At 42.8% G+C, this 11,903-nt stretch overlaps 1 protein-coding gene across 4 annotated transcripts in view; it reads right to left on the bottom strand.

Moving 5' to 3' along the window:
• Nucleotides 1-6,515: 6,515 nt before the first annotated feature.
• MCM9 (minichromosome maintenance 9 homologous recombination repair factor) overlaps nt 6,516-11,903 on the bottom strand; it is an 85,578-nt gene continuing 80,190 nt past the window's right edge. For 2 of the 4 annotated variants that reach the window (XM_074990668.1, XM_074990670.1), the window contains exons 12-13: nt 11,666-11,811; nt 6,516-8,616 (exon numbers count right to left, since the gene is read on the bottom strand). In XM_074990668.1, coding sequence (XP_074846769.1) covers nt 6,999-8,616; nt 11,666-11,811 — 1,764 coding nt within the window. In that variant the 3' untranslated portion in view covers nt 6,516-6,998. The remainder of the gene's footprint in view (nt 8,617-11,665; nt 11,812-11,903) is intronic. The other 2 variants (XM_074990671.1, XM_074990674.1) reach the window with 1 other exon arrangement.

Here is an 11,903-nt window from a genome sequence, read left to right as displayed (position 1 = left end):
AGTAGAACTAGAACCCTCAGAATTTCAGAGCAGTATTTAGGCAATTTGGGTCTGATCTTAAGCTCCCACTATTTTAACAACAGTGCAATTCCACTGACTTCCACCGGTGTGCAAGGAGAATCCAGTACACCTGTATAGCCCTAAAGATGTCGCATGGGCTGCAGCTGTGTGCTGACTGGGCTGCAAGCAGCCCATGGGCCCCCATGTTGAGAACTACTGCCCTAGGGAATAGATTTAGGAAAACTCCTAAAGGTCCTGGAATCAGATCCTCAGTTGGTACAAATAAAAATAATTCCCTTGATTTTAGTGGAATTATACCAGTTTACATCAGCAGACAACCCGGTTCCTGGTCTTAAAAGAAAGAGTTACTTATTAGTTCTGTTTTGATTAGACAGTTTAGTAATTCATTAATGCCTGGAAGCATGCACCTTATAAAGACATTTACGCTTGAGCAAAGTGGGAGTAAAATGAGAGCTGCAGCTAGCATTAGCAGATAGTGTGAAAAATCAGGACGCTCTTTTTAGGGGGTATATAGTAGTCGATGTAAGATAAAGCTCATAGGTTTGGAGGAATGGGGTCGTCTGGTCACCCTAGCTCCAGCATGAATGGAAAACTGTGATTTATTAGAACTTTGTAACCATTTAGAAGCAATATAAATGATTAACTAGGTGCAAGGCAATGCAGAACCAAAGGCAGTTTTGATTTTATTTCAGTCAGTGACATACCTGGTGCCAAATGATGTCAACATAGGGCAGATTCTATTGTCATGGAAGTTCTTGTGGCATGGCAGGGATGAGGACTGTCATGGAGTTCATGATCATTCCCTTATATAGCAGCCGTCTAAGTTACAGCAGCTACAAGGAACCATCTAGTATGCAGTGTGGTCTGGCTAGACCTCTCACACCAGAGCTATGTGGAGGTAGGACAGGGGTCTGAGTAAATGTTGGCTCAGCACAGGGGTGTCCAACCTTTCTTCATCAGGGGCCACATGGCAACTTTTTACATGTTCCGGGGGCTAAACATAAAATAGCCCCAAACATGTCCCCCCATCCCCAGGCTTAACCCTTCATGGCCCCAAACTGCCATCCCCTGTCCCCAGGCTTAACTCCCCCACGCTCAGCTCCAAGGTTTAACCTCCCCGCCAAAGTCCCAAGCTGTCCCAAGAATTAATACCACCCACTGCAGCCTCAAACTGCCCCAGGCTCACTCCCCACTCCCGCAGCCCCAAGCTGGCCCCCAGGCTTAACTCCCTCACCCTCCGCTGTATCCAAACACCCTACGCTTCCCCTCGGTGACTCACCAGAGCTGCCACTGGAGCCCTGAGAGCTGCACTGAGCCACACCCCAGCCCCAAGAGCAACACCCAGACCTAAGAGCCGCACCAAGCCACAAGAGCTGTGCGGCTGCCTTTTGAAAATAGCGCCACTGCCAGTTTCCTGGGCCAGATTAAAAGGCTCTGTGGGTCAGATTCTGGCCTGCAGGCCGGCCATATGTTGGACACCCCTGGCTCAACACTTCACTGTTGGAAGAGCGTGTTTTTTCTACTCCCTTTGAGTGTAGTGCACAAGGACTGAAGCAGGGCAGTGAAACTTACCTCATGTTTACATTCTTGCAGAAGAGTCTTGCTAGTCATTTCTGGCTGTTACCTTTCCAATCTCTTATTGGTTGAGTACTATAATTAGTGCTCTTCTGCCTTTATTAGTTCCAGTGACAGAATCCGGGTCTGATTCGTCTCACGCTAAATTTACATCAAAATAACTCTCTTGGTTTCATTGGTCTTACTCCTAATTTAAGCTAGCGAAAAGACAATCAGGCCTTCTATGTGTGATGGAGCCGCTCCAAGGACATGCTGTGCCAACAATAACGGCTGTAGTCTCAGCTTACCTTGTCGATAACAAAGACAAAATTCTCGCAGAATCCAGCTATAAGGGGGACTGTAACAGAAAAGTCACTGACAGTAACTTAGGATTCACATTTACCTGTGAACATGTACTGCATTAGTAAATTAATTTCCTGCTGTACAAGCAAATGCAGGATGAAGTATGCCACAGAGATGGGGTTGTGCATCTGATTTAACAATACACCAATTGTCATGTAAAGTAACACGTGCCAAATACTGGGCTACATTATAGCAATTTTGCACCACTCTTGCAGCAGAAAGTTGCCCTTGTCATGGCTCCTCTGGCCACAGGGTGGCCAGGTACTCAGGTCTCAGGTGGACAGGAGCATGGCATTGGAAAGAAGGGGCAGGGCCATGTGGCTAGCCTCCCCTAAGGGAGGGGCTCATGCACCATCTATGACTGCTATGTAACTAATCTTTAAAATGAGATTCTTTACCAGCTCTGTTTTGGTGGTACAGAACATGGGGTGCTCTTCTACGTTCCCTTGCACTTGATAGCAGCAGGAGAATCCAGCCCTAACAGCTCATTCCAGAAGTAGCTGAAATGTGAAAGAAATAGTTGACCGGGACAAATACATCCATATCATTATTAGCTATATACACACTCTCCTATTCATACTGATTGCTCTGACCACCATCGCACTATGTGCACTAAGGTTTCTCTAGGGAAATAGAAAACCGAAAAACAAGTACGTCAATAGCAGACTCCAATCTGAAAAAGGGACTTTGCATCATAGCAGCTACTATTCTCTTCTCTTCTTTTCTGCGACCCTTAGTACTGTATCTGAGCACCTTCCAGCAGCACACAAGGAGGCACGTCTGTCACGTGATGGATCTTTCGCTTATTCAGGGGAGCACTATGTGAACAGTGCAGTTTTTTTTTTAAACTTTAATACGTACTTGGGCTGTGAAGTTGTGTGAGAGAAGACAAGGTTGAAGAAGTGCACCTTGAACCTGGAGCAGAAGGTGCTGAAGTTCCTTAGTCCCTGTGGGAGTTTGTTTCGAAGTCTCCAAGATTGCCAGTCTACAAGAAAACACTGTCCTATACAGGTGACCTCATTGTGCTTTAGTAGTGGATTGACACTCACCCTGGATCGTTAGGTGGTTGTTTGGATATACATTGGCCCAGGCAATTGGTCTGAAGCCTCAGACTTGAGCCGATATTCACTGGGGAGCCAGTGAAAGGAGTGGAAGGCAGGTTTGATGTGCTGTTGATAGCCAGTGGTGCTAAAGAGACGTTTTGTACTAACTGGCATTTCCTAAGGGGTGATGACTTCAGGCACACATACTGTGCCTTCCTCAAGTCCAGAAGTGACATGACAAAAGTGTCAATAATTGAGGATAGGTGATCGTATGCCAGGGTGATGGGAACCTCTTACCTAGAGATGGCAGAAAATGTGGGTGCTGCTGACCATTTAGTATCAGCAAGGCATCCAGAAGGACTACTGGTACCCTTTGCCCTAGGTAAGAGCCTCAGATGTACGTTAGTTTTCCATTTACATTTTCCATTGTTTCCATTTCCATATTTGGCAACCGTTCATGTGTGCGTGAGTGTGCGCGCGCTTCTTCAGATTCCACTGAATGCTATGGGGAGTATTAATATACCCCAATTACTTCAGAGAATCAGTGCTAAAATGTTGGATTTACAGCAAGCACTTCCGTGATTGGTGCACAATGTGATGGACACCAGATTGCGATTCCAGTGCAGGAAATAAGAAGAGCTAAGGATATGCTATTGGCATTACTTTAGAGTCATAAAGAGGATTTATGAGAATTCTCCAAGCAAAGAGGAGTCCCCCAGCTCATGCCAGGGTTGTTTCAGGATGGGCTGGAGGGTAGAAAGGGACAGGACCAGAGTACAATGTGCTTGGGTTATCCTTGCCAGTGGAGGAGATATTCCATCTTCAGATGTAATTTAAAGCAGTTTTGAAGCCATTCTAACTTGCACTAGGATCAAAAGGGGCAGAAATCTAGTAGAAATCCACTTATGACAGACCCCAATTTTCTTCAGGTCTTCTCTTCTTGACTTGGCATGAAGAATGTGATCGAGTAAGTAAGTGACAAGTGAGTGCAAGTCTGTTTGGGAAAATCCAATGGCTTAGCCCTGTTGCTGTTACCTTGAACTGGATATAATTCCCTCTATGTCAGCAGCTGTCACTAATTTTGGATATCTGGGTTGCTCCACTGCTGTGGGACCATACCAGCCACGCTCTCTCGCTGGAAATCCCTGATCTCCCAGTGAGAAGGAAACAACCAGACCCCTGCTTCTGATGGCCTGTCAAACCCAGACTTCCCCAGCTGCCTGAAGGGGCCACAACAGAATTGGTGCTTCAGCTCTTCAGAGTCACAAAAGAGCCCTGGGGAATGGGTGAATGTCCCTTATAGGCCCTCCTGTTGCTGCCCAAATTAAAGCCAGGTGATTTCCCCCTCCCCATCTCTTCCCACTCTTTTCACAGTGACACCCATTTCCTGCTCTTTTCAAGATAGAGGGCAGCATGTCAGGGAGACTAACAGCAGTCTCAGAAAATCAAAATGGGGAACATGAAAACAATGGCGCCCATCCTCCAACAGTTATTACTATGATTACATGACCCAGTAGTAATATGAACTGTTGAAAGTATTCCCAAAATTTTCTTTGCTTTGCAATACAAAATTTCATATTCCACTTTCTTGTCAGATTCAGTTACCAGCGGCAGGTTTCCACCAGAGAATTTTAAAAATGGGGAAAATGCTGAATTTTTTATAGAATTTCTACATGTATTGGCTGAAGAGCGTGATTCTGGGATGGCAAAACAGGTCTTTAGGTTAACACATAAAAATCTTACACAGCAGTGATTACTGAAAACAGATTTAACCCCAGCCACAGCTATCCAGAAAGCAAAGGACGCTGAGCTTGACAAACAGCAGAATGATAGTAAGGAACAACTTGAAAAACCTGACACTAGCTAGGATGCTATAAACAGACATTTGAGTGTTAATAGTCATTGTCATAAAAACCTTGAGACAAGAAGGCTGTGTCTACACTGTCACAAATCTTTGAACAGCCATGCTAATGCCCATTTCAAAGATTACTAATGAAGCGATGAATCGAATATTCAGCGCCTCATCAGCATGAGCATGCTTTCGGCCGCAGCGCTTCGAAAACACTGCTTTCAAATGCACACAGCTCGGTGCGGCTACACAGGGGTCCTTTTCAAAAGGACCCCACACATTTTGAAATCCCCTTATTCCTCTCAGCTGAGGGGAGTAAGGGGATTTCAGAATGTGCAGGGTCCTTTTGAAAAGGACCACCGTGTAGCCACGCCGAGCTGTGTGCGTTGGAAAGCAGCACTTTTGAAGTGCTGCAGCCGGAAACCTGTTAATGCTAACGAGGCGCTGAACATTCGATTCAGCGCTTCATTAGTATTCTTTGAAATGGCCATTAGCATGGCTATTTCGAAGATTTATGCCAGTGTAGGCATGGCCGAACTGAGAAGACCCAGGTTAAAAAGGACAAACTCCAGACTACCTGAACAAGTTGTAGACAAAGTCATGTCCCAAGCGATGATGCATGTCCACCTAGAGACACGGTTTGTAATATATGCAGGAAATATGGCCATTCTGCAACTGCTCTACATTAAACCAGTCAGTGAGTTAACTCACATTACAGGAAAACAAGACCCATTTTTTTCTGAGATCTGTTATTTATGATGACAGTTAAAAACTTACTCAGATGGAGACATCACAGGCATCTCAGAAGGGACTTACAATCACCTTCAGTCAGGAGTGCCAGACCCTTGGTAGACGTATATGTGGGGCCGGTCATAGCTCAGACTCATGCTCCTTCTCTTTTCACAAGCCTTGTCTTGTGGCCAGGATAGAAGGTGGAACTAGGCTGTGGTAAGAGCCACCCATGGAGCCCAGGATATTGTGGGGAATCCTGAACTCTCCACCCACTATGGAATACAGGCCATGAGCTGCTTTTAGGTTCATCAGTTCAGTACTTTTCAAGCTGGAGATGATTCTGACATTCCTTCAGGAGATTTTGCTTTCATTGTGTTTATTCAAGTAATTTGTACCTTGGTCATCATTAGCTACTTGTCTAGTTGAGGGCTCTAGATGTATAAAAGCTCTGCTTCTCTGTTTGACCAAGGAATTTTGCAGCTTGCAGCTATCCCCTTCTTGGTTTAATAGTTCTGTAAATCTCTCATTCAAATCTAAGGAAGCATGAATAACTGTGAAAACTATGAGCATAGGGTGAGAACAAGCAGTTCTATGTGTTCTTTCCCACAGGTAGAATATCATCTGTGTGTAATTCTGGGGTAAAAAATACACATTGCTAACCCCAGAATGCAAACTGACTCCCAGGACTCAGCATAAGCCACCATTATGTCACGGACAGATTTTATGCTGCAAGATCCTAATTAAGAGGTGCTTGGACCAGGGTAGACTACTAGTTAAAGACAAAAAATAAAGCAGATATACATGGCACATCAAAGGACAATGGATGCCACTTACCACAGAAAGAGCAAAATTCTCTTGATATTGATAACATATGAACCAGAATCACAATGTAATGTGTTATCATAATACCACTAAAAGCCTCAAGGAAGAAGACATAAAGGAGGAACAAAATATAATTGCATGGTTAGCTTTTACTTCGCCATCTTGCTGACACTGTCTCCAAAATACCTGGAATAATTTGTACATGGGATGGGAGATCTATTAGAATTCTGTGTGGTTTATGAGCAGAATTAAGAAAAATAAGTCAATTAATCCTGCTTCACTTTCAGGCACCACTATACTCTGAATATGATCACGAAGCACATGAGTTTTCAAGTTACATCAGATCAACTGAAATGGTCAACAGATATTATAAACAGACTTGTAAACAACTGGAGAAGTACAGGTAGCATCCGACCTGTGGGTTTGGTAAATCCTCAGCTTCTGTTAAGTTACATAACTCCATTGATTTAAAAGAAATCTGTTGATTTATGCCATCTGAGGTGTTGCCCAAGTAATTTTAAAAGCTTTGGAAATAATCAATATGGATAATAAAGGTTTCCCTATAATGTGTTGAAAATAACAGATGAATTGGGGCTGGTGAAAGGCAGTGAGGTTTACAATTTTGAGCTTTTCCTAATCTCTTCATCCCAATCAAAATCTAACGTGGCATCATCTAAATCTGTTATTGAGAAGAGAGAGTTTCTTGTAACCACATTTTTATTGCTGGCATTTCCCAGTGCAAAACACTTTCTTTTGGTGCTGGTGCTCTCAGCGTGGATTTTCAGAGGCTGTTCCTGGCTTTCCTTGCTGTTACTATCAAGTGGCAGTGGATTTTCCAATTTTGATTCAGGAGGGGACACAAAGGAAAACCTGGCTAGTTTTGATAATGTGGTGGAGCACACCTTCTTTGTGCCCAGGCTACCAGGCATTTCCTCTCCTTTCCTGCTCTGCTCAGCAGCTGGAAGTAACGCATCCTGGTGTCTAGTATCTGAGATCTGTTTGGTCACTGAGTGCCCAGTTGTTGGTTCTTTTATTTCTCTTGGAAAGGTTTCATTTTGCTGCTGCTCCTTCTTTTTATTATTGAGGGGCCTCTTCTCCAAACTATTGTTTCCCAAACTAGTTGTGAGCTTTTTCTGGTGTTTCTCAGGGGGATAACAATCTTCCTTTGGCTCCTCTCCTTCCACTACAGTTCTCAAAAGCCTGTGAGGCTTAAAAACAGTCTGTGATTGTGAGGGAGACAGTTCCACATTGCTTTTATTTTCAGAAGAATGAACAAATTTTGTTCTCTGTCTGAATGAAAATTTAGCCAGTTTAGCCACTGGAGGTCCGGCAGTCTCACTGGTTTCAGGCTCACAGGAATCTGTTGCCGTTGCTTCCTTCACCATTTGGTCTTTGTTTCTCTTTCTCATCGAAATTAATTGAGTCTCGGCTGCTACTGGCAAGTTACTCCTATTCTTTTCTATTTCACAAACATTATTCATGTCATCTGCAGGAACTACTGGGTCTGTTGCCGAATGGAAAGGTAATGCAGAAGCAAGGCTGTCCGCTGTGGGGTGCTGTTCATTTGTAAAAAAACTGTGAGTTGTTCGTGTGCGCAGTCTCTGCCACTTCTTAGAAACCTGCTCTGTCACTACTGAATCAGGCACACTGGCATTTGCTGAGGCTGAATCTTTAATATTTGCCTCAGGATAAAGATTCTTATGTCCCTTTGTCCTTTTCTCATCAACACCAGAGACTACATCCTGTCTACAAGCAGCAGTTAGGTTTGCAGTTGCCGGTGGCTGTCCTATCCTGGTTTCAGTGCTTTGTCTTGAACCACGTTTTTCTTTAGAGCAGGATTTGTCATTCAGTGTTTTAAAAGCCAAATTATCTAGAGGCCTCTTTGAGACTGGGGTCTGCTGAATGCTTTCTTCAACATCTGGGTTGCTGTTTGCCATACTGTCAAACCAGGTCAGGCTGTCATCATTGCTGCTCTCCCTGTGTTTACTCTGCCCATTTGTACCTTGGTTTTTACCAGCTGCCTGGCTAGCTGGAGGCTCCCGATGTGTATCAGCTTTACCCTGCCCTTTGACCAAAGAATTTTGTTGCTTGCAGTTATTCCCTTGATGGTCAGACAGTTCAGTCTGGGACATTTGCTCTGACTGCCCTAAGGTATCATCTCTTAAGGATCCGTGAGCAGTATTTTGGCTTGTCTCTCCCAGTTGCATCTGGCATGAATTTTCCTTCTGTAATCTGTTGGATGAGGAGGAAAAAAATATTTTTATAACAACATAGGTTAACTTTTCATTCCTCTTCCTTTCTCTCCTAAGCTGCACATACAATATAAAAATAGAGAGGCTGAAAGTGAATCCAGTAGCATAACAGAATCACTATGTCCCACATACAACTCTGGCCTTAGTGCGGCAAAGTCTGATCTCCTTTTGCTCCTGCAGCAGATTCTTGTATTAAGAAGCAGATCTATTCATGGTCAGGCATACCTTTTTTCCACAAGGAGAACTACTTATGGACTAAGGGATTATTTAGCATGAATAAGGGTGACTAACTTTTCTCCATACTTATTAAATACTAACACATACATCCATGTTTGATTCACTCTTGCAAGTTGTCAGTGTACTTTACTAAATAAAAAGAGGATTTTAGTATGAAAATGGAGATTATTCCATTTGACAATATAATTTACATTTAGTATTATTTACGTACGTCCTTTTCTCTGCATACCTCTGTCCTCCTTTTAGCTTTGGCTATGTCTAGATTACAGCAATTTGTCAACAGAAGTTTTTGTCAGAACATATTTTCCGACAGAACTTCTGTCAACAGATTGCGGCCAAATTACTAAGCAGATTGCAAGAGCAATCCATCCTGTCAACAGAGAACGGATGGACTGCATGGCTGCTCTCTCAACAAAACTGCCAACCAGAAGCACAGCAGGCAGGGCTGTCCTGTGTCCTGGAAGCCCTGTTTGTTGACAAAGGACCCCCTGAATGTCCAGACCGGCTTTCTGTCCACAGATCTTTGTTCTGCCTCATGGGGAGTGGGATAAGATTGTTGACAAAAGTGCTGTGTTTTGTCGAATTACTGTCAACAGAACGCATTGGGAATCTGGAGATTTCCCAGGTTTCAAAAAAACCCTCTAATCTAGACACAGCCATTGTGAGGTTACAACGTGATATCCATGGTTAGATTTAGGCAAAAAGATTACTGTTTTAAAGAGTATTATTATTACTGATTATTGCCCTGCACCAAAATATTCCAAGAAGTTCTAGAGGTTAACCAGAGTTATGGTTCTTCAATTTCAATTTCTTAAAAATGGGTTAATAGAAACACAACTGCCTGTAGTGCTTATGATCAATGCATGCTAGATCAAAACTTCCCAGAACCATGATCTCATCATGTCTCATGGTAAGCAGGGTCAAAGGGTCACCTGAGATGAGAGGTGGGTAAGAAAAATGTGGACAGTGCATGAAGAAGTGATTGTTGGTGATTCTGAAAAATTATTCACTTCCCTCAGAGTCCCTGTGGAATCAATATGTTAAGAAGCTCTCTACTGCTGGCTTTCTCTATGCTCTGTGAAACAAAGTTCTCAACATTTGTGGCTGTTGTTTTCATTCTCAACTCTTTCTGAAACAACAGGAGCGATCTGACTAAATATCAGTCTAGTTAATTGTACAGTGGTCCCTTGAGTTACGCGAGGCTTGCATTCCCACACACCCTCACATAACTCAAATTTCGCATAAGTCAGGGGGTGACATTTTTCCCAGCGGAATGCACGTTCTGCAGCTGGGGAAGCAGCAAGAACACCTGGAGCTCCTTCTGAAAGGTAAGTCCTGGGGTGGGGGTGGAGGGCAGTTGGGGAGGGTTAAGCCTGGTGGTAGGTTGGAGCCATGGGAGCGGGGCAGGGGTGTTAAGCCTGGCATGGGTTAGGGCTGCAGGGGGAGTGGAGATGTAGGGGGTGGAGTTGAGCCAGAGCCATGCACAGGGGTCTGAACCGGGGTGGGGTGTATGTGTTGAACTGGGGCCCCGCAGGGTTGGGGGGGCTGAGCCAGGGCTCAGGGGAGAGGGATTTTGAGTTGTGCTTAACTCACGTTAATGCGAGTTAAGCGCAACTTGAAATCGTGCATTTCAAGGGTTTACTGTATTCTGCCTAAACTCACCTCTTTTAATGGGACATACTATTCTTCCTTGCTTCATGACCTAAATCAGCATCTTTATGCACTAATAAACAATAATTTAATCTAAAAAGTGACTGCATTTCAGTGGTGAGTAAAATGTACAAGTATCATATATGGCTTGCATATTATAAGAGACAGAAAATGTTATATAAATGAAAGGCATTTGTTAATTCTATTGTTTCTCTAAAGTAGAAAAGAATCTTTGAAAAAAGAAATAAAGAAAAGCAAAATGATGGTGAACTTTTTTCTACTTTCAGACTTGCTTTGGTCTCTTGGAACTAGCTCACTTTCATCTTCATTTCTGTTGCTTTTATTGCTGTGTATGCTTTTTTGGAATGTGACTTACTCTGTTATGAAACACCTGAAAAATTTTCAAGGGAAATTCATATTTTCAAGGCTGTTTTTATTCCTTTAATAGCATTTTAAAAATCTTTCTCTAATAAAAACAGATGTGTTTCTTACGGACTGTGCTGTCAGTTCAGGAGACAAAAATTATTTTTCTTTAGATTATTCATGTATTACCCTCAATAAGTTAGAATGTGTTTTCTGTTAATAAGAACAAATAGACCATCCAAGGATGACGTCAGTGAGTGACAAGCTGCTGAATAGCAGCCAATGAAAATCAAAAACATTTTCAGTATTAAGAAAAATACATCGTCCAAAAAAAAGTTTGATCCAGTCTTATCACCTCTTATCTCACAGAAAGAGATCCCATGTGGTCAAACAAAATAACCATTTTTTTAAAATAAAGTAAACCTTGCTATTCTTTAAGAAACAGGAATCAAAAGGTTATACGAAAGTAATTATTCTGCAATGAAGAGCAACTTTCTGACCTTACTGTATTTAGATTACATTTATTTGGACATAGAAGTGATGTATATTGAGAAATCATTAAAAATGCTATTTAACCCTCCAAAAATTCAACTATCACAGCATGAAAAATGATCTTTTAATGATCTCCATATGTTTCTGAAAGAATCCCTTGCTTTTTCATCTCCACTGAAGGTCTCTTTCCTGAGTCAGATTTTATTGTTAGAATCTTTTTGTACTGTTACTATCGTGAACAACCCGTTTACTCTACTGGGTTCTTTTGTTAACCTTCATATTATCACCTGTCAAGTCTTTGGAATTCTTTATGCAGAAGATTCTGCAGCTCCAGTCGCTCCAGGATGAGTTCACATTGCATTCGATATTGCTCCATTGGGTTTTCTGGAAATGAGGTATGCAGTGCATTGATGCCTCCAAGAAGTGCACCTCCCTGTGCCACCACAAGAACGGAACATGCTGGTTAGTCAGCATCATACTTTAATACCAAAGGCAGCTTTATCTACAACCTGCCACTGGCTATTT

The sequence above is a fragment of the Carettochelys insculpta genome, chromosome 3 (genome assembly GCF_033958435.1).
Source record: "Carettochelys insculpta isolate YL-2023 chromosome 3, ASM3395843v1, whole genome shotgun sequence".
Classification (NCBI taxonomy): Eukaryota; Metazoa; Chordata; order Testudines; family Carettochelyidae; genus Carettochelys; species Carettochelys insculpta.
Note: the sequence above shows the minus strand (reverse complement) of the source record. Positions and strands in the feature narration are given on the sequence as shown.